We start from the raw sequence: 23,265 nt of genomic DNA, 5'->3' as shown, positions 1-23,265 counted from the left end.
TTCTCCATTCCAACCAATGATGCCGTACCATCTGCAGTAGGTGTGGAAACCCAGATGCTCACATGCCCCACTTCTTCCTGCCTTAGAGTTTTTGCTCAAATGTCATGTCCTCAGTCACCCTGTTGAAAATATCATCCCCTCATCCTTGGAGTTCCTTATCCCCTTTCTCAGTTTTCCTTCCTACTATGCATTTTCCTTATTTATTAGTTTATTGTCTGAATCCCTCCAGCGGGACAGGGACCATTTCTGTCTTGTTCCTGGATATGGTCTTTGTGCTCAGCAGATAGTAAGTGTTCAAGTGTTGAATAAAAATGGAATCTAGACTGCTAAAATCCTAATGTGTTGGCAAAGATTATAGCTAAAATAAATGAGCAAAGAGATTACTATGCAGGCCAAGCACACCATGTCTGCCAGCCTGGGCCTTATGTGGAGGGCCCAGTGCCAGGGGCTGGGGAAGACATGAGTTTGCTTTCTATCTGCCACTTGCTGAGTGTGTGAGCTTGGGTATGTCATTTCACTTCTCTGAGCCTCAAATCCTTCTAAAACATGAGTCTAATAGTCTCTTCTTCCTCTTGTGTTATCATGATAATTAAGTGAGGTAGATGATCCCTAAAAACACCCAGTGTAACATAGATGCTCAATGAATGGTTGCTGAATTATTGGACTTGTTGAGTGGCTAACTATGGTGGACCCTGTGATAGGTGCTGGGGGAATAAGCACCAAGTGGGGCAATCCCAAGAGCTTCTGGGAAGAGGGAGCCTTGATCTGGACCTTGTAAGATGGGGAAGATTCATAGCAGTGGAAAGTCTTTCAATAATTAAGTATTTATTGAGTATCTCTGTGTACAGGGTTCTGTTTAAAGTTTGGAGGTTCATTGGTAAATAGGATAAAGTGGCTACACTCAGGGAGCTTATATTCTAGTGTTCTGCAATCTACTAGAAATGCAGTGTGAGCCACATATGTAATTTAAAATTTTATGGTAGCCACAGTATGAAGGTAAAAAAAAATAGATGAAATTGATTTTGATAGTCTATTTAATTTAGCCCAATATGTTAAAAATGTTATTTCAGAATGCAAAGAATAGGAGAAGTATTGATGAGATATTTTAGATTCTTTTTTTTTTGGTGGGGGGACTAAGTCTTTGGATCCAGTATGCATTTGATACTGCTCAACTCAGTGCGTACTTGCCACGTTTCCGTGATCATTAGCTGCGTGTAGCTAATAGCTGCCATATGGATGGTGTAGGTCCAGTGAGTCAGCAATGGATTGTATGAAATGGTAGGTGGATGAAAGTCTACGAAGAACATAAAGCAAAGGGATAGACAACCACAGATAACGGCAGCCAGGGAAGGAGGAAAGAAGGTGATCAACTGTGGGACTGTTGGGAAGAGTGTTCTAGGCAGAAGGAATAGCAGTTCAAGGCTTTGTGGGAGGAGCTTTCCTGGAGTGTGCACTGGGTGCAGGAGGCCAGTGGCACTGGAGTGCAGAGAAGGAGGGGAGTGGTGGGTCACACAGGGCCCAGGAAGCCATGGGAAGGTCTTAGGCTGTATTTGATATGTAGTCAGGGCCACTGGAAGGGTGAGAGAAGGGGAGAGGCCTGACCTGACTTACAGTGTCAGAAGGTCACTTGGGCTGTTGGAGAGTGGACTCTCGGGGCAGGAATAGAAGTAGTTGAATTGAGCAAGAGGTGTGGATGTGCATGGTCATGATTACTCATGTGACCATTCACCCTGCAAGCATTTATTGGCCACCTACCAAGTTCCAAGCATTGTGTTAGGCACTGGGGACGCCAGTGGGCATGGCCTCTGTCCTGAGGAAGCTCAGGCTAGTGTGTGAGTGACTAGCTGGTCCACGGCGGTGTGGTTGAGTAGAGGAGCAGTGGGAGCAGGCAGGGAACTGCTGTGTGGAGGAGGCAGGCTGGTCACCAGGCTAGAGTGTCAGGCTTAAGAGCTTCACTTAGTGACCTGTGAGACCCTGCTAGCACTGAGATCAACAGCCTTTCTTCTGTTAACAGTGGACAGCCACTGAAGGTGAGCTGGGGAGATGGGGACCGATGTTCAGTGTATGGTGAGGTCAGTGGACCAGTGTTGGAAAGAGGAGGCTGGTAAGAAGGGAAGGTAGGAACACTCCAAAGGCAGGCTTTTTTCCCACAAGAGAACCTTCTTTCCAGGGGTAACTTAGCCTGCACTTTTTTTTAAATTGAAGTATTGTTGATGTACAATATTATATTAGTTTCAGGTGTACAGCATAGCAGTTTGACAACTATATACATTAGGAAATGATCACCACTAAAGTGTGGTTACCATCTGTCACCATACAAAGTTATTACAATATTATTGACTATATTCCTGATGCTCTACTTTTATCCCCATGGCTTATTTATTTTATGATTGGAACTTTGTGACTCTTTATACCTTCACCTATTTTGCCTATCCCCTCCCCTCTCTCTTAAGGCAACGACCAGTTTGTTCTCTGCATTTGTGAGTCTATATCTGGTTTGTTTTATTTTTTTAGATTCCACATATAAGTGAAATCTTATGGTATTTGTCTTTCTCAGTCTTACTTATTTCACTTAGCATAATACCCTGTAGATCCGTCCATATTGTCACAAACTAGCCTGCCCTTTCCACTAACATAGTTTTCAGATTTCCTGCTCTTTTTTATGACTAATGAATGAATTGAAGAATTATTGGAAGGAATTCATTCCTCCTTTCCTGGAACATAAATGCTTATGGAACTGATTTAATTGTCTCTAATGTGATCTTGGCTGTAATTCCTTTCTCTTTCGATATTGAAGAGTCAGAGGATTTAGTGGTGATTTCTGCTTTTACTGTCTTTCTCCCTCTTCCATTTATTCTGCTCTGTCTTTAGAGAGGGAGCTATTGCTCATCAGTCCTGGATAAATCTGATTTATTTTGTGTACCATCTTTCTTAGCCTTTGGAGCATGTTTGTAGTTATTCATTTGTCATTTCTCACTCATTCATTTATTCATTCATTCCTCCCTTCAGCAGACATTAGATGCTTTCTGCATATGAAAAACTGCTTTCCTGTGTCTGAGCTTTTCTTTGGAAGGATACTTTTGGACTGTGGCTTGATAAATTATTGGGGCAGAGATTTCACTGCCCTGTGATCCCAAACTTTTGCACAGTGCTCAGTGCATTGAAGCTGTGCTTAGAGGCATGCATATGGAAGGGTAGGTGCTAGACTGGCACTTCCTGAAGTGTTTGGTTTTGGAGACTCCTACACTCTTAAAAATTATCAAGGACTCCAAAGAGTTTTTGTGGTTGTGGGTTGTATCAGTCTGTATTTACCATTTAGAAATTAAAGCAACAATCTTTGAAACAGGAGCACGTCAGCACACATTCCCTCAGCCATCAGAGTCACCCTGCCATCTAACACTTGTAGCCTCTTGGAAACTGCACAGAGTATTCATGAGAGAATGATAGTGAAAAAAGCAAATAGTGCCCTGGTGTAATTATGAAAACAGTTTTGACCTCACAGAGCTCCCCACAATCTTTGAAAGCTTCTGGGCTGCACATTGGGATGTGGTGGTGTGCAAGCCGGGCACCTGCTTTTGTTGGACCAGGTCCTGTGGTTCGGTGGAAGCCTGTGGTGGGCTAACTCAGACTTGGGGCATCAGGGAAGGTACTGGGAGGGAGAGACAACTCAACCTAAAGTGGGCGTTAGCTGGTGCAGACACGTGGAGTGGGTGGAGGGAACAGCATGTGGGAGGCCCAGAGGCGTCATTTGAGGAACTGAAAGGACTTCCTCATGGCTCTGTTAATATTGCCTTTGCTATAGAACCGCACCAGCAGTTTGCTTTCTGTGTAGCTTCAGCGTGATGTGATTTATCCACTTGTGTGTTTTCAGAGGCTCACATGGCTGTTCTCAAGTCCCTTTCCTGTATGACTTGTAGGAAGCAAAGGGCCTTGTTTCTTCCCACTTGTGTTGGAGAGCTTCCTATTTCAGGTGCTGAGTTGGGTTCCTCAAGCTTTGAAAATGCAGATGTAGCAGAGCCCTGAAACAGGAGGGTGTGTGGAGAGGGGGGCTCAGGAAGTGTCAGTGTGCAGGAGAATGGGGGCTGAATTAAAAAGCCTGATTAATCATAGAAGAACAGAAAGACAGCACTTAACAGTGGAGGGCTTGAGTGGCACAGAAGTGAGCTGCTCATTTGATGTCATCATGTTATCTCAAGATGAGGTCCCTTCAGACAGTGTGTGCCATTGCATTATGTCCCAGCTCCTGCCCCCACTCCCCTCCTTAGAATTGAGGTCCAGATTAAGGTGCACAGTGTTAGGCGTGCTGTAGCTGGAGACTTCCTTTGCCCTCATACAGCTGTTCTGAACGGGCCTGCCATCCTGTGCATAGATTGGTCAGCTGAGCCCAGAAATGAGCCCAGACCAGTTTTTTGCTCTGTTTTATTGCAAAGAGCATGGTGGTATCAAACCCTCAGACCCTTCTGGCTTGATGACAAGATTCTTTCTTTTATTTCTGCCTGTAAACTGATAGAGTATTCAGTTTCAAGGAATCTGGATGAATTCTTGAGCACTGAGAATGTGACATTGCCCCTGGATTAGACCCTGGAGAAAGGCGGCTTCATGCTTCAAAAGTCATATGCCTCGAAGGTGTCAGGAGGTGCAAATGCTGTCAAGCAGTCAGAAGGACTGAAGATGAGGAAGGTGCAGCTCATGCAGAAAAGACAGAGGTGATGAGACAGAAAGCCCTCGCTGCTGGTTCTTTAGTAAATCCTAACTAAGAAATTAGAAAACCTGAACAAATCAAGCTCTATTTGCTCCTAGCTGGACTAATCATACTTTATTTTGTTAAAAGTCCACTTGATTAATTTCATCACATTAGCCAGCATTTTTATCACTTTCTCCTTTAGAGGTCACCACAGGTGGGAGAAAAATAATAAAATCCAACAGGAAGTACATGAATTTTGAGAAGCCACACTCAGAATCTTCAAATTTGCCAATTATTTATTTACCGAAGTGTTATGCTATTGGAGTCATCCCGTCTCTGAAGACTTGGCTTCCTGTGGGGTTCCTAGCCCCTTGTGGGGAGCCAGGGGAGAGCGCAAAGCTGAGAGGGCTGTGTGGGCGCATGGCGGGAGCCCCCACCCCTGCTGTTCTCTGGAGCACAGACGGAGTGCTGGCCCTCCCGTATTTCAGGTCAGGCCATAAACCCAGATTTTGATTTTTAAATATTAACAACAAATTGAAGGTATTTTAAAACACAGAGTGCACCAGTCCTAGCCCTGGGGGCCATGGTAAAACAAGGTTTAGAATGAATGCCTTCATTTGCTTGATTTAAAACACTTAGGCATTTCCCCTTACCATTTACGACAATATTAGTGTTATCGGTGTTTGGGGGAATTGTTATCTTCGAGTTCCCTTTGCTTGTCCCATCCTTGTGTTATAGGCATCCTTGAATTTCCCTGAACTCTTAGAAAAGCCAGTCCTTTCCCTGGTGCCATGAACATTAGGAAAGAACAGACATAGGTGGGGGCTTCTAGAAGCTACATCTCTTAAGGGGGCTCCTGCAAACCATGCTGGTCATGCTAAATAAGGACCACGATCATGTCTGTATTGGTGGTGTCCTTCGCTGTGTGCTTGCATCCATCCTCTGAGCCCCGTGGCTCCCTCTGAGATGGGGAGAGCAGGCAAGACTCCTCTCCATTTTATGGATGGGGAGGCAGGCTGGGTGGTCCTAAAGCATTGGTTAGTTAGAGATCCAGAACTCGAACCTGCCTCTTTGGCCTCTGAAACACTGGGCCACATCATTCTAGTTCTGGGTACACTGCCTGCTGGTACGTGAAGGTGCGCGCTTCTCTGCTAGGGGTTCCTGGGCCTTTTGGCCTTTACCCTCTCTCACCTGGTTTTGCACAGGTCCAAGTCAGTTCATTTTCTCTTCTGAGCTTTGGTAGTAACACCTGATTATGGGTGACCCCACATTGTCCCTCTGAGATATTTAGTGGGGGAAGTGGAGAAACTAGGAGTTGGAGACACTGGCCTCACAACCCAGCTTATGGCTTGCTACCCCAGGGAGCGGAATTTAACTGGAATGGGGTGCAGCTGGGCATCAGGAATTTTAAAGCCCCTGGGAGATTTCTGTGTGTGGCAGAGTTGGGGAACTCCTGGGTGGGGAGGCCTCGCCTGGGGTCCGATTGACCGCATGGACTGCAGGTGCCTGGTGCCCAGGTAATGGTGAGTGTGTCCTCCTCCTTATGCCCTGATGTTTCCCTGGTGATGGTAAAATGAAAGCCGGCCTAAGTGCAGAGTGGGGCTGCTGCTGCTTTTTTGTTTCCTTGCTGCTGTGTGTTGCATCACTACTCAGAAGGCATGGGAGGAATGACATGCTCCGGGTCTGGCCATTGTGGTCTGAACAGGATGGGGAGCAAAGGCAGGCCTGGAGCAGCTCTTCAAGTCTGGGACGTTTAAGCGCTGAGCAAAGTGGTAGGATTCAGTTTGGTGGTCCAAGAATATTCTGGAAAGAACTTTCTGGTGCCCTTCTCACTTCTCTCCCAGTATACAAAATGTGGGTGCTGCCATAAGCCATGATTGGGCTTCCGTTTTGAACTGACTTTGTTTTACTAATCATGTTAGCTGAAATCAGGTCTCTCCTTAGTCTGGCCTACCATTCCTTGGGTGAGGTGAACCACTCATCCAGCCCCTAGACTGGCTTTGCTTTTATAGCTTCTTTGTGTTCATCCACATTAGGTGATAGTGGCCCATTGAAGGGCAAGCCCTATGGAGATACATGTGTGTATCCCCTAGGGAGCTTTGTAAAGGGGAGACATGTATTTGTCTATTGACCTATTCCTGCCTCTGGCCACTGTTGCTCTCCTTAATTTAATATGGGAGTGAGCACTGCAGGCTTGCCCTAGGGGAGGGCAGGGGCGGGAGAGGGCTGTTGGGAACAGTACAGGAAGGACAGTATGCCTTACACATGGTTAGATAGAACATTCAGCATATAGCCAGAATAACTGGACATAATCACAGATATTTAACAGTAAGTGAAGGAATTTTGGTGTTTCTGCTGTTCTTTTTTTATGAATTGTGACCTCTGGATTATGTTGATGAAGATAAAGCATTTCATAAATGAAAATTTATGAATGTTAACTCTATGGTGCTTCTTCGTTTTTTTGAGATCTGGCTAGGAAATTTGGTAGAATGTATTTTCTGGATTCCCTCCATTTCCACCCATTTTTGGGAAAGCACTAGAAAGTTAATATAGATCTCCCCACCAGAATATAAGCTCCCTGAAGGCAGGGCTTGTTGGTTTTCCTCACTGGTGTATCTCAAGTGCTGCAAGCGGTATAGGCGCAACAAGCCACCGAGTAAACGGATTGATCTTGGATTTGTGTTGGAAATGAGCACACTAATTGTCTGCTGTGTTCCTGGCCTTGTGTTGCCTGCTTGCTTCTGTCACATCTTTCAGCCCCAAATCATGTATTGGGGTAGCTCAAAACCTGCAGCGTTGCTGCACAGCCAGTACTTTTGGCAATTATGTGTGAGTTTTATTTAGCCATTTTACAGGTGAGCAAGCCAAGGCTCAGCAAAGTTAAATATGGTGCCAAAGTCACAGAGCTACTAAAAATCAGAATTGAACCTAGGTCCCTGAAGCCTAGTGCTTGCCCCACAATTATTAAATCACTCAGCCTGGCAATATCAGGTGATGGAAAAGCTACAGGAGATCAAGATTGTATCTTACTCTACTCAGACTCAAAGTGAAGTCTTTTGAAGAAAAAGTCCTGTGATTTGGTGTTTTGAAGCATACCTTCCTCCTAGATGGTATATTTAGCTGACAGTGTTGTAAGAGGAATCAGTCTTCTTTTTACAAGCCAGCTATTGTATTTTTTTTTTTTCAAAAGCTGTCACTGAGAACATTTTTCTAAAATAGAGATAAATCTGGAAGGAGGGTTGTAGTGATGGTGTGGGTAAAGGGCAGAGAAAACTCATTTCTTTCATGGCACTGCCACACTGAACTGAATGTCTTTGGACATTAAATAGTTGGCTTGATGTCTGAACATTGGAAAGCAAAAGGAAGTATTAATAAAAGGTTCGTATGTTCTCAATGTTTATGCTTACACCACCCCTCTTAAACTTCCACTTTTCTTTTATGAATACATTGCTTCTGTGTTTTGGAGAAGCATATTGAAGAAGTTTGGCCATATGCACGTCTTTGTTTTTCCAAGGCCCTTATGCCTTGGTCCTGGAATTGAGTCACAGCTGAGGGTCTTCAGGAAGAACTGAGCTTCGTTTCTGCTGCCAAGTTAACTGATACTGTGGGGAAAACACATCAGCATTTAAAAATTGAAAATGTATAGTAAACTTTGAAGCATTAACTTTACTTTAGTGCTTGAGTTTAAGACTAGTATCATGTTTTCAGTTCAGCTGTTAAATTCATTCTTTCATTGCTTATGCATTTATGCATCCAAGTACCTGCTGTGTGGGAGGACAGAGGTGGTATTGTGGGATAGATGAAAAGCAGGGCATCATCTCTGCCCTCAGGAAGCAGCTAGACTTTGAAGACAAACATGGCGTCACCCAACAGCAAACAGGTGGAGCATAGGACCCGCTGTAGTGTGTTAGGAAATGTCACATGGCAGGTATTGGCTTGGAGGGGTGTGGGCAGGCATCCTGGAGGAGGAGACATCTTTGAAGGAAAAGTGAGGTAGAGGAGAAAAGTACATTCCAGTCAGAGAAACCAGAGTGGGGGTCTTTGTGCATGCTGGAAGAAGGAGGAGTTTGGAATGGGATTGGGAAGCTGAGGCATGTGTGGGAGATGAGGCTGGGTGGGCTTCTTGTGGCCCACGTCCTGTGCCTGATGAACCAGATGACCTGTGCCCTGTTTGTAATTTTTGCATGGACTACTGACTATACTGACTGGCTGGCTGTGTTCCTGTGGGAGCCCAGGTTCACCTAACTCCCACCCTTAGGAGGATGTAGCTGCAACCAAGCCCGGAGTGCTGGCTTCACCCTCAGCAGTTCTCTGTGGCTTTGCGGTACTGACTGCTTCTTAATCCCTCTAACCTTCTGCAGCACTGACTAGCCTGGGCCTCCCTTTCTCCATGAGACTCGGCTGTGGGCCGGGTCTCTTCCCTTCCTCTTGCCCAGCACGCCATCTCTCTGAGCCTCTCTGAGCTCCCAGTCCCTTCACCGTCTCGGCCCCCAGCTGTCCTTCCTGCGGAGTACCCAGAATTGCCTGTGAAAATGTCATGATCATCTTTAGTCTTGAGCAAAATTTAGTTCTTCAAGGTTTTGAGCTTGAACTTTGTGATGTTTGAAATTCTTCTGCCTTCTTCTAGCTTTCTCCCCTGGGCTGAGGTTCCATGGCAGAATCATACCTCAGGCCTGGAGTCAGGCATCCATTGCACATGGTGAATTAAGTTTGCTCTTATGCTTCTAGAATGGTACTAGTTTTGTGTCTGCTTTAGGAGAATTGGGAAAATAGTTACTCAGTGTATATGCATATTGTTTTTCCATCCCTTTGCTGCCCCTCTTCCTTTCTGTTTTACTGCAAATTCAGATGGTAGTTTTTGTGCTGTTTTGTTACTTGCTCTTTCTTCCCACACAGCAGTGTTTTTCAGTGACTTTGGTGTTCTAAAGTTCAGAAGAAGCCCCAGTTGACATCCAGCTGCAGTAACCCAAGGGCAGAGCCCAATTCTGGATTGTTGTTATGGAACCGGTGACTGATGGGTTGGGCTCTGTTCAGAGGAGAGGATGAGCCCACCTGAGGAAGTACCCTCTGGGAAGGAGCTGGAAGGCAGCTAAGCCCTCACTCGCCCAGCTCCTCGGAGCTGAGATCAGCCAGAGTCTCCTGGAAGGTTAGAAACACAGATTCCTGGCTGCCTGTCCTGGGGGTTCTCACTTGGCGGGTCTGGATTGGGGCTGTTCAGATGGCTCTGTTGATTAACAGGGCTTGGGGACCCCAGAAGTGGCCCCTTTTCTTTGGACATGCCTCCACTCTCACCTCTTGTGTGGCATGTAGTGGCCTCCTCAGTGGTTTCTTTACTCTCATCCCTCAGCAGCAAGATGGAGCATTTAAACATTTAAATGCAATTTTGTCATTGTGCTGTACCCAAAACCTGTATGTGTCTGTGGCTTCCTATCACACTTAAGTTCCAAAGTCTTAGCAGTTTAATGTGACTAAACTTAATTCACCATGCGCAATGGATGCCTGACTCCACGCCTGAGGTATGATTCTGCCACGGAACCTTGGCCCAGGGGAGGAAGCTAGAAGAAAGCTGAAGAATTTCAAACATCACAAAATTCAAGCTCAAAACCTTGAAGAACTAACTTTTGCCCAACACTAAAGATGATCATGACATTTTCACAGGGAATTCTGGGTACTCTGCAGAAAGGACAGCTGGGGGCCGAGACGGTGAAGGGCCTGGGAGCCCAGAGAGGCTCAGAGAGATGGCGTGCTGGGCGGCCAAGTCTCACGGAGAAAGGGAGGCCCAGGCTAGTCAGTGCTGCGGAAGGATAGAGGGATTAAGAAGCAGTCAGTACTGCAAAGCCAAGGCCGGGTGGCCTGCCGTAATTTGGCCCTTGACTCCTTTTCTGATCTCATCTTCTGTTTTGTTTCCCCCTCTCTCCTGTAGTCATGCTGGCCTTCTTGCTCTGCCCCCGAAACCTCTGGCTGGTTCCCGGCCCAAGACCTCTTCATCTGCTGTTCTCTTTACCTGGAATGCTTTTCCCGGACCTTGGCCTGGCCAGTGGCCTCACTGCAGTCAGACGTTTGCTCATACATCACCTCCTTCAAGAGGTCTCTCCTGACTGCTTGCCTCTTCTTCCTCTACTCTCAGTCCTGTCCCATGATTGCTTTTCTAAAATGGTGCCGTCTTTATTTTTCCTAAGTCCCACACTGAAATGCAGACTCCAGGACTGTCTGTACTGTTTACCACTTTCCCCAATACCGAGAGTATTACCTGGCACGTCCACGGTGCTTACTAAATGTTTGTAGACTGAATGAATACACAGATCTCCCCATACAGCATCCCAAATGAGGATTTATCTGCTTCTGACTAGACTTCCTTAGTGATGGGTCTGTGCATCTCAGGGCAAGTGGTTTGTTTTGAGACAGTTCTGATTGTCTGGCTCTCCTTCCTTCCGTTATGAACTAAGAAAGTGTCTGCCTTCTGTCTTGTCCAGGAGCACCTGCTCATGCTCTCTGCTGGGAGTTGGGCTGGTGGCTGCCTCTTGTCAGCATCTTGCACAACATGGATACCCTACCATGTGGACTGACGGGAGTTGGCTCACTCCCCAGAACCCTCCCTTGCTGAAGGAGGCATGTTGCCAGCCTCTGGAGTGCTGTGGGCTTGGCCTTCAGTATCAGCCCCCCAGGGCCCAAGGTTACATCCCTTCCCCAGGCAGCCCACAGCCCCTGACTGCCCGGTGCTGGGGTATGAGGGCCTGGGCAGCTTGCCCAAGCCGGACAACTTTAAGGGCCCCACTGTAGCTCTGCAAGTGTCCGTGGGGTGGGCCGAGCTGTCTGTGACTCTCCCTGCTCCCACCTGCTTCTCGCCCCTCCTTTTTCCAGGTGTGATCCAAGGGCATACCTTAGTGAGCGCCCTGCATGCTCAGCCCCTCAGATTGCCCTCGGGGATCCCAGCCTGTAGCAGCTGGCTCTCTGCCTAATCTTTCAGGTTATCACACCTGCTCTAGGTCAGGGAAGATAATGAAAGGCTCAGCTGTGCAGCTTCCTCCTGCTGTGGCAGGGCAGCGGAGCATTTCACTTTTCCTGGGGCTCTTAAGGCATCTGAGCCATGACAGCACTGTTGTTCTTGGCCCATCTATAGTGACAGCCGATGGGGGCTGCTGCATGAATTTCTCACTGCTGACACCCCAGGCTGGCATTGAGGTGAAGGTCATGGGGCTGCTGAGCTCCAACTGGCCGCTGTGTGGGAAGATGCATTCTCAGGAGCTGAGAGGAGGTCATGCTGATTGCCTGAAAAGCCCACTCCAGAATTCTTTCCAGTGTCTTGTCTTCCTTGGGTGTTTCTCAAAAACCTAGTTGAAGGCTTTTGTGATTTTATAGAGAGCAAGTAAGAGTAGTTAGCAGTCCTAGGATCTTCTAGGGTTCAGAACTGGCCAGAAAGGAGGAGGAAAAGATGATATCAGAAGAACAGCCCTTGGCTGTTCACCCTCTGGGCGTAAGGGAGGTGAATATGGGTGCATCTAACTGGAAGAGCCCACTTGGATGCATACCCACCCTGGGTAGAGATGGTCGCATCAGGGTCAGCCAGCAAAAATAATGTATGAGTAGGTCTCATGTAATATTTGGGGTATCCCTAAACAAAAAAACTTGTTTATTTGAAGTTCAAATTTAACTGGGTTTCCTGTATTTTATCTGGACCCTAATAGAGAAAAAGGGCAGGGCCTTTGGGTGGGCAGAGGGACTGAGCAGGTCACTGAGCACAGGAAGTAGGGCTCCTTCACCAACAAGGGGACTCTGGGCCTGGTTTCCAATGTTGAACACCCTTTTGCCAATAGGCTGGGATGAGGGGAAAAGCAAATCTAGGCAGCGTGGAAGGAGAACTGATGGCAGACAGAGGGTGTAGATGTGCAGGGTGGAACTGAATAGTTCTCTGTGTGGCTGGACAGTCAGGAGAGGAGGGCAAATAAGCCAGCGCTCGTTTCATACCCTAAGTGCACTGAGGAGCCTCCCCCAGTTTTAAAGTCAGTGACCTTTTGACTTTTAATTAAGTACATTTATTTTAATTAAGAAAGTAATATCAAATCATATGCTAAAATAAATTTCAAGAGTGAAGTATTTAAGTTTGTTTTCTCATCCCCTGAGTTCCTGCTCCTGCTTACTCCCCAGAGGTGGCCACTGTTAACAGCTTCCTGTTTATCCTTCCAGAAACATTTGAAATGTTCGTGCCTCTGAAAGCATGCATGTGCGAATGCTTTTTGCTTAACTCTCTGTCACGCTGCGGACGGTGTCATGATCTGCACGCTGTTTTGCCACTTGTTCTCTTGCCTCCCTCACGGAGCCCTTGGACTTGTCTCCATGGTGGTGTCTATGGTGGTCACGCCTTTTTAAAAATAGTTTCTTATTTTCATTTTTGCAATTGACTGTCTTGCCACCAAAATGAAAGCAGTGAAAGATTTGTTCATAGTATGTAAGTTTGAAGTGAATCTGGCGGGTACCAATTTATTTCAGAACTCGGGGCAAACAAGCCACTCCTTAAAATCTTTAGCCAGTGGCTCCGCTTGGAGGTCTCAGTGCTACCTGTCAGGCTGTTTATTATGGAGTGACCAAATGCCATCAAAGGAATAAGTGGGATCAAATTGATTTGCCGAATAATGTAAAAACATTTTCAAAATATTTGAAATAACATAAGACTGCTTTTTCTAATAAACTTTCTCCTCACATATCTGAGAGCGAAACATAACTCATCTTGTTTTCTGATTGGATATTTTACATCTTTTCCTTTCCTGCCTGCCAGTAGTCATGTATAACTCAGTGTTCTTATTCCATCTGGTTCATTTGTAGTATCTTACAGTCTATTTTCCAGACCTTTCAAATAAATTACTTATTTATATGAAGGGATCATAATTGACTTTTCGGTTGAGAAACCCAGTTCACCAAAGTGGCTCGAGAGAGACATAGTTCATTTTGTTCTATTATCAAATCAATGTTCAAACAATATTTCAGGATTATTTATTTTCCTCAATATGAGAAAAATGTCAAGATTTATTTCCCATGTTTCTTAAATGTCAGAGGCAATCGGCCGGAGGCTGGGGGCTCTCAGTGCCTGCTAGCACTGAGCTCTGATTGTGTGTGTTGCCCTCAGGTTATGGAATGTGAAGGATGCTGGGCTCCTGTGCCTTTGTGGTACTTTAGACTAGCTGGGGAGATGCCATCAGCAGGGATGAACCCAAAGTGGGTGGGATGAGTTGGGTGGGTGTATGAAGGATTGTTTCTGAAGGTTTATCAGGGTGGGTGAGTCAAAGTAGACCTGAGGCAAGTCTTGTTCGAGAACATGAATGGGAAGTGGGAGATGCCCTAGTGTGTGGGGAGCAAGAACCAAGAGTGGCAGGGCGGCTCTTAGGGAGTCTGAGCAGGCTGGGCTGAGAGCTAATCACTTAACGTTATAGTCACCCCATCACATTCAGCAATAGTTTTATGGGCACCTCAAAGTTGCAGATACTGTGCCAGGACCTGGGGATGTCAGCCCAGGCAGGCATAGTCCGTATTTTTGAGAAGCTCACAGCAGGCCAGCCATCTGATGAGGGGATAGTACAGAGGGCCCAGGAGCACCCCCAGATGCTGTAAAGTTGAAGCTGAGCGGGAGGGGGCCAGCAGGAGGCGACAGGATGGATAGAGTGTTGAATGGCTGCATTAGTTACGGTCAGATCACAATGGACTTTGTGTGCCACTGAGTGTTGGACTTTATCTTGTAGCCTTTGAGAAGTCCCTAAATGAACCTCACACAGGGGAACCTCATGGTGAGATGTGCATTTTGAAGGAATCCCTCTGACAGCAGAGTAGACTGTGGATGGGAAGGGACAAGGCTGGAGGCAAAGAGGCTAGAAATAGGTGGGGGTGACCCAGCCCCCGACAGTGGCTATGGAGCGGGGAGGTGTGGCTGAGGTCGGTAGATGGGTGGTAGATTGGACAGGAATAAGGAGCTGACTGTTGGTAGGGCCTGAAGGAGTGGATGGAGTGTCACATGGGCCCTGAAGTCACCTAGGATAGTTCAAGGCCCTGGACTGAAGAGAAGGCCATGAGCAAGGTCTCCAGTGACCAGGGACCTGAGCAGGATTGGGGAGCATGGTGTGGAGGGGCAGAGGGAACTGGAGCCTGCCTTCTTCCTTTCTTGACTCTCTGATATATTTAAAGTTTGACAACCTTCCTGGAATCCATAAGGGATGAATGCACCAGAGGGTTAGATTTAGCATTTAATAACTCCAACCATCATGAACAATTAAGGAGATTAGCTGGGCTTTCCCGTAAGTATGTTCAGGAGCTGGAGAAGAGATGCTCTCTATGGCTAAAACTCTAGCTAACATCTTTGTTATAAATACTAAGAGATTATTTTTGGAGTAAAGATACATGTTTGTTTATTTATTTTTACAGTTTTGCCTTTTATGCTTAAGAAGTAAACCATCTGGGAAATTGTTATTATTTGGGAAATTTCCTTTTTTGAACAGATGCTTCCCCTTCATCTTGATGACCTGTGATGATAATGTTATTTTAATTTTTATTGCTTTCCAGCTTTATTTTGGAAATCACAAGCAATTCAAGGTGACAATCTTTGAGGCCTCTGTGCAAAGGTTTTCTAGCAGAGCTGCCCTAGTTGTAAGACTAAACAATATTGTACTTTAAGATGAACTTTCAGGATCTTCAAAGAAGAAAAGGATTGCTTCCATCTTTGCTTTTTTTAGATTAAAAGCATATTACAGAAAACCCTACTTTAAAAATGAACACTACAAGGTATAGTACTATAGTAAAGTGCCTGCTTATTTTAGATCCTAGAGAACACTTCATTGTAAGAAACTATTTACCCCATAAGCAGTATAAAGTGTATACAGTATTTTCATTTCAGTGGTCCATATAAGGGTTCTCAGATATAGTCTTGTTCCCTAGTACTGCTCCAGGTGGGATGTCTGTTCAGTTACAGTGATATGCAGTGATGGTAATGTTCCCTAAATGAAACATTCTTGTCAGTTGTCAGATCTCCTGAAACTGTGAAGTGTTCCAGTTCAAGCATATCTGGTGTACTTTTCAAATCTCCTTAGATAATCCTGAACCTTTGTAAAAGAACTGCCTAATTTAGCCAGGGGCTCTGTAGGAAACTTCCTGCTCAAAGATCCTGGCTATAAAGTTTGACATCACAAGCAGAGATATGATGTGGTTGTGACAGGCAAAAATTCTTCCTGGGAACATTACTACCTAGAGAGTTCTCTGAACCTGTACTGACAGCCCCTGATGCAGTTTCTCACTGTAGGACTGAATGCAGGCCTCCGTCTGAAGTCTGTGGATTCACAGTGATTTCCTTGTCAACATGCTCCTACTCTGCTCTTGTAGTTTAACTGCTAACAAGAGAGCTCCATAGGTGGTTTGTGTTAAATATTTTGAATTTTGGTACAGACTTGGATTTGTCAACATGTGTTTTACCAGTTTGCCAGCATACTGAGTGTCCCTTGCTTTACAACTGCATGTGTTTTATTTGTGACTTCCATGACAAATTCACAAGGTTTTCCACTGGGTGGGTTCATTAGATAATTTGAATATAAAGCTCCGTGGCACCCAAATTATCTATATTAGGCACAAAAATAGACTTTGCCTTCTCCTGTAAGGGTAGGGGAAGCTAACCAGTGTTGTAGAAATTGGTGTAAATACCACCATGACCTGGAGGGAACCAAGCTTCTGTCTTTTCCCCTAAGTAAGGGACATTGCTACAGGCAGTACAGATTCTTTACTAACCCTCAGATACCTGCTTTGATTAAAAGGGCAGATTTTTATTTGGCAATGGTATATACTTCTATAGTTTTTTGTTTTCTTTTTTTTACATCTTCATTCATGTTAAAAGAGTTCATTAGAGTAAGAGGAACATAGGTATTGTAGGTTTTGTTCAATTTTTTCAATTTGCTGAATAGTCAGATCCCAAAGGGCATTTTCATTCCTCACAACAATCCAACTTTTTGGGTTTCTGCAGCCCATGCTTTTTCCAAACCTCCACTGAGTTTCATTACCACTGGCTTGTTCAGAACAGAAGATATATAATCAAATAAGCTCCTGGCCTTTATCTTTTCATAGTTGAATCAAATCTGGTTGTCTCTGGATTTTTCTCCAATTCACAGAAGGTCCCTTTTCTTGCAAAAATCTGAGAAATATCCATCAGTCTTTTTTAGTGCACTCAAGTGTGTGTGATGATGCTGTGGTGAGTATTCCTTCTAGTTCCTTCTTCCCAGACGGTTTCAGCTCTTGTTGAATGATGTTTAGAATTGAGAAGTGCCATCTGGAGACATTACTGAGATCTTTCTGACCCTGCCTTAGTTTCCATCACTGGCTCCTTGTTTCTTCTGCTCCCTGGGTTTCTTAAGCCTCTGTCCTCAGACTGCTTTCCCCTCAAGTATTCCTTTATACTTATTATTATTTTTTAGATGAGTTTAAGCTGTTGACAGCAAGCTTCCATTGATATTGAGAAGCAGCCTGGCATAGAAAGGGCTAGAGGCTGGTAGCTTGGCAGGCTGCTGGATGCCGTGACACTAGTATGACTTCTTAGTTGCCGTTAAGTCAGACTTTTATTGCTTTTGGGCAAAGCCATTGTTACGAGGACAGAGTAGAGATAGTGTCAGCTGACATAGGTTATATCCATATTCTGCTGTTCAGTTTTTTAATTAAAATTTAAAGGTCAAAGGCAGTGAGTTTCCCAGTGTATGAGATAGATGACATTATGGAGTTTGTTTCATGAGAGTAAATGTAAGGCTGGATATCAATATCATATTAAGGTAATGTCTGAACAGTGCTTTGTAAAAGTTACCATTAATTGGGATCATTTGGGGCTCCTGTTACAATCCAGGCACCCGTTTAGTAGGTCTGTGGTGGGGCCTGAGAGCCCTCCTTTTCTAAGAAGCCCCCGAGGACTGCTAATACTGCTGGTTTCTGGACTGCATTTTGAGTAACAAGGGTCTGAGCTGGGTTCCTAGCTTTTGGGGCCCAGAGCTCTTTGAGAGACTGAAGAGAGCTATGTCCCCTCAGAACACTGAGCTTGCCACCTTTCCTCCTTCCCCACCGGCACACCCCAGTGATGTGATTTCAAGGTTCTGAGCCTTTGAAACTCCCTGGCATCTTCAGTTTAGATTTCAGAAGTGGCTAATGGAAAGACGCCCATTAGAGAGTGGTCTTTCAGGTCATGTCTTCCCTAGTATTTTTATGGAGTGGATGTTCATTTGACACCAGGAAAGTACTATGTGAGGACCCTTTAAATGGAGCTCTTCCAAAGGTATAGGGCTCTGAGCCTTGGAATTACTTAACTTCTGGCGTCCAATAAGAATAGTGGGCATAGTATGAGCTCCATTCCTTCATGGTTTATAAGAATTGGCAAGTAGTGTGAGCACCTATTGTGGTCACTTCTAGTCTTCTTAGATCCCTGGATAATTTTGTGCTCCCCACAGGTATTTGTTGATAATAGTGGTTATAAAGTGAATGTAGGCCAGTGAGTGTCAGAAATGACCGATGTGGGAATAGGAGGGACTGAGATGTTCTAGTCCGTGGCTATTAATGGAACCCATCCACGTGGTTCTCTCGCTGGGCATGATACACTTTGGTAGTGAATGCTGTATAAAAGGGGGTAATGCTATGAAGTATTTCTTTTATGGCCACGTGAATACAGGGTGTCCCTGGCCTTTCTCACTTTTGTGTCCACATTGGAGCTGCTGCCTAAGACCTGGTGGACTGGAGTGGAATCTCCTCACACATGGGAGGGACTTCATTTACCTGTCTGTCTTTTATACCATTGTTGGGTTCATCCAGATCTACTTGTCTTCTACACACTGGCTTGGAAAAGTTAAACCAGGTTGTGGGAATCCACTGTAGTTCTTGAATAGTGTTTAGTACCATATACTCTTCAGGTTTAATTGTTCTGTTCGGATTTTATTTTGTCACTATCCTGAGGTGGCTAAGATGCTACCCCCCAGCTGGTTCCCTGACCCTGAAATTATTTTTAAGTAAATCCTAGACATAATATAATTTCATTCTTAAGTATTTGATTCTTTCCCTTCAGATTTACTAGTTTGCAAAACAATGAGGTGATTCTTTTGATTCTCCAAAGGGGATCATTCAGTTTTTAGTTTTTAATTATGAATTAATATAAATATGCATTCCCATGTGTTTCAGTCTGTTGCACTTACTATCTGCTGGCAGGAACTTACTCAGGTTGACTCCTGCGTCCTTTTGTCATGGCTCTTGTATCAGTTTTTTCTCACTGTATAACGAATTACCCCAAAACGTAGAGGCTTAAGACAACATCTATTATCACATAGTTCCTGTGAGCCAGGAGACTGGGTGGGGTTTACCTGGTCCCCCTACTCAGGGTCTCTCTGAAGCCTGCAGTCCAGGTCCCTCCATCCAGGTGGGAGGGTACTTCCAAGCTCACCCATGTGACTGATGGCAGCTTCAGTTCCTTGCTATGTGGGTCTCTCCAGAAGGCACCCAGCAATGTGGCAGCTGATTGTCCCCACTGCCAGGGCTCTGATAGACACACAGGAGAGCCAGCAAGTCAGAAGTCAGAGTCTTTTTGTAACCCAAACTTGGAAGTGACAGACCCTCCCTTTGGATGCATTAGTGTTCCAGTCTTAGAGGTGAGTCACTAGGTCCAGCCCCGTCTCCAGGGGAGGGGCTCACGCAAGGGCACTACACCTGGAGGCTGAGATCATCAGGAGCCACTTCGAAGTTGCCTGTGATACCCAAGTGTTCCTGCTTTCCTGTATGAGGGGATGGTTCCGATACTTTGATTGAATCTTTCTCCAAAGAGCTCTGACATACTTTAGCAAAAACTGGTATTAGGGACTATAATTGGGCTTAAGATTTTGGGCCTTTTCAAAGGACAAACTGAAGGTTTTTTTTTCTAATTTCAGAGAAAGTTCATGCTAGTATTTCCCATTCAGATTCAGGATCACAGAGTTTTTATGTAACTTCATCAATATTATGTTTGTATCAGAAACCTTGGTTCTCAATGGCACCAACATAATTCCTATATATTGTCCCATAGTATGCAAACAGAAATATCAGAACAATGAAACTTTCTTTACTACCAAAAATATGATCACTGAAAATGCTGTAAAAGTTCTGTATAGTTCTTTTTCTCTGTAGGCTATTACCTCACTACATTATACAGTCAGACCCTTCCATATAGCAACAGTTGAAATCATTTCTTGTGTGATCATAGGTTCATATGCTTCAAGTTATGTGTTTTAGGTTATTTTTAAAATGTCTCATTTTTGTGTATATTAGTTTCCTCATTCTAGAGATGATTTAAAGATTGAGGTACTTTTTTAGAAATCTAGCTTCTATCCCTGTCCCCTCCACTCTGTTTTCTTCTTTCTCCATAGGTAACCTTTTGAAAAATACATCGATTTATCCTTTTTATCTTCAAATATAGGTAGTAGCTTGCTCTGCATGCTTTTCTCCACCTTGCATTCCCTACTTGGCTCTATCCTGGATGGGTGCCACCCCATAGCAGTACATCCATCAGATCTTTACGTAACACTCCACTGTGTAGATGTGTGGGCATTTATTCCAGAGAACTATGCTTTTGAGGAGTTCTCGTGACTTCCTGTTCTGCTCTTTTCTAGGAATTGCAGTTTTTGAATGGATGTAGAAAGATGGGAGGAGGGGGCTGTTCCATGGTGCTTCTAGAAGCAGCACCTGGCTGTGACCACTCTAGTTGTCTTCCTCATTCTCATCCTGGGCAAAGGGATACAGGGTTGTTCTTTTTATAACCAGGTGGGTGAGGCTGCTTTGTTCATGAGTCCCACCTCCATGGTCTCTGTCATTTCATTTAAACTTTTGGCTTATAACTTTAGACATTTTTCCAGGTTTAGACCATGTATTATTTGTCAGTATTAGGTTTAGACCATGTATTATTTGTCAGTATTAGGTTTTTATCTGTTTTGGGTGTTGCTATATTTATATGAGTTTGAGAGGAGCAGTATCAGATTGTATTTCAGGTGCCATTTAAAGACAAACCCCCATTTGTAAAAAGTAAATAAAACAAATTTTTTAAACACTGTCTTTTGTCTCTTAACCAATACTAAATTATTTGTGTTGCAGGGAAAAGGACTTGGAAGCCAAATTCATTATTCAAATGGAGAAAAGCAAAACAACAATCACAAACTTAAAGGCAAGTAGTATGGCCTTGCTCCAGTTCTAGGAGCCTCCATTGCTGTTTTTATTGTCAAAATGACTTGTGGGGAAATACAACACATATGCCATTTTTGCACCCTTCCTTCCTCAGTTAAATTAGCCTCATCAACTTGCCCTTGGCATGGGCTCAGTGAGAAGCCAAAGGGTGTTGGTGGCCACCCTGGGTTCATTGGATCTCAAAGCCAGACACCGGTTGTGGCCGTATTACAGGAGCTCATGGGTTTAGCTCAGATGTAGGTATTTTCGTCCAGTGTCCTGCCATGGATCCTTCTTCTGGCAATTGGCTGTGTTCTGTGAATCATTAAATAATCTTTTGCTATAGATTTGTTTTTGTTTTTAAATGAAAACAGCCATGTTTTGTAAACTTTGCAAGAGGAGCTGATATTTTTATTCAGAACCAAGGAGAGGAAAGATAAAAAAAAAAGCCTAAATTGTTTTTCTGAAAAAATAAAAAATAAATTTAAAAAATCAGAATTTTCTAAGATGGAAGTTCTTCCTTTTGCATGTAAAATACCTTGTTTGTTTCTTTGTGACTTTGTTAAGGACCCTGATTACTTTTCACTTAGCAGGGAAATAAGAGTGTAAAATTAATAATAAAGAAATGAAGTGATTAATGGACTCAGCCCCTTTTTTCTTCTGTGTTTTTCATTAACTTAGAGGTTTGGATTTCTGAGGCCTATTGCTCCATAGCCACATGCCGATCAGTTTGTGTGGATTTCTGTTAATTTATAGCTCAAGTAACTGGATACTGAATCCAATTTCAAAGTAGTGCAACCTGATCTCCAGTGATAGAAACTGGGAATGCTCCTGTCTTCCAAGTGGGCCATATCCTGGATAATTTCACAGGCTTTCTTTGAGGCTTTGGTGCACCTTTGCCTGATGCATTCTCTGGTGGAATGTCTTTCTTTCTCCACTGACCGCAATCCTTGACTTTCGAGATTTGTCTGGCCTATGCCTAGTTTTCCCTCCTGTGGCCTCTCACGTCTCATGTTTTGCTGTCACATGACCGTCCTCTGGCCATTCTCTGCTGCCGGTCGCCTTTGCTTTATGTGTGCTCACAGTGCTTCAGGAAAGGTTTGACCATTAAAAAACTATTCACTGAAACAGAGTGAAGAGACCCTTGGCCTTGGATGAATCTCCTTCCTTTGTGCTTATGGAATCAATTTCCCTTAATTACAAAGTTGCTTTTTGAGTTTTTGGAATATTTCCTCCTCTGAAATAACCAGAATACATGCCCATATTTTTAACATTTTTCTAATAAGAGCCTTAACATTTTTTCTTTATAGTATCCAAATTATGTTTTAAAATATGATGCTCATTAAACTTACTCAGCATGTATCCAGGGAACTGGTGAAGCTTGTGGCATAAGACAATGCTAAGACATGTTTCTGGTTCAACGTAGGTGACAGCAAGGTAGACAAGATATGTGCTGACATCTTCAGTAGATGTCTGGGAGAGTCTAGTCTCTCAGAGTTATGGGAAATCACTTCTGGATGGAGTGCCCAAAGGGAGCTTCATGGAAGAGGAAGCATCTGACCTGGAGTTTTAAGTGGGGTCACAAAATTGCACAACTCTAGGGGACTGCAGTCATATCACAATGCACGTGAATAGCACCCCTGGAGCCTGTGCAGACTGCGACTCTGGTGGTTTAAGGTGGAGGGAGCAGTAAAAAGCATTGAAACCAGGAAAAAAATAGTCTGGCTGCAATGCTGGGTTCATGTAAGGTAATCATGGTAAAAGGGGTCATGTCTAGAGGGCCTGGATTGCTGAGAGGAGTTTAGGTTTTATCTGTGTGTGTGTGTGTGTGTGTGTGTGTGTGTGTGTGTAGCTCAGAAGGACTTAAGTGTGGTGTAAATACAAAAACTGACGATCATTGTATATTTTCTATGAAGTTTTTTTCCCTTGAATTGGATGGATCACTTGTCATATGCTCTGTACATTATTATTATTATTGTTCTCTTACATTGTTATCATATTCATCTCTCTCTAGGTACCAGAAGGAGGGACTGGGGACTCAGGAAGAGAAAGAACCAAGACCTTCACATATGACTTTTCTTTTTATTCTGCTGATAACAAAAGTCCAGATTATGTTTCACAAGAAATGGTATGATATGTTCAAAATCTTTACTTGGATTTATTTTCATATTGAGAAAAACATGCCCACCCTAAAAGTCTTTCTGCATTTTTTGCTAAAACATCTTGCTAACTTTTTTTCTCAATATGATTTATATAAAATTAGCCTTGCTAACTTAGCTTTTTGGTTGTTATGCAGCACCATTTATCTTAAGTCTGAGAAGAATTCAGTCCCCAAATGACTGATTTTTGTTTTTGAGCATGATGATCATAACTTCCATTTCAAAATTTGGACATGACTACTGTTT

The 23,265-nt window shown here is 44.1% G+C and overlaps 1 protein-coding gene and 1 pseudogene across 17 annotated transcripts in view; one reads left to right on the top strand and one right to left on the bottom strand.

The window, feature by feature from the left end:
• KIF16B (kinesin family member 16B) overlaps positions 1-23,265 on the top strand; it is a 367,948-nt gene that overhangs the window by 10,336 nt on the left and 334,347 nt on the right. For all 17 annotated transcript variants that reach the window (XR_005062399.2, XR_012131532.1, XR_005062401.2 and 14 more), the window contains exons 2-3: positions 20,792-20,861; positions 22,875-22,988. Coding sequence is in view for 10 of the 17 variants with exons in the window: in XM_037022423.2 (XP_036878318.1) it covers positions 20,792-20,861; positions 22,875-22,988 (184 nt within the window). In the remaining 7 variants the exon portion in view is untranslated. The remainder of the gene's footprint in view (positions 1-20,791; positions 20,862-22,874; positions 22,989-23,265) is intronic.
• Positions 15,000-16,986, bottom strand: LOC140849534 (UTP--glucose-1-phosphate uridylyltransferase pseudogene; annotated as a pseudogene).

This window comes from Manis javanica, chromosome 5, assembly GCF_040802235.1.
Source record: "Manis javanica isolate MJ-LG chromosome 5, MJ_LKY, whole genome shotgun sequence".
Classification (NCBI taxonomy): domain Eukaryota; kingdom Metazoa; phylum Chordata; class Mammalia; order Pholidota; family Manidae; genus Manis; species Manis javanica.
The sequence above is the reverse complement of the archived record's forward strand: the minus strand, read 5'-3'. Positions and strand labels throughout refer to the sequence as shown.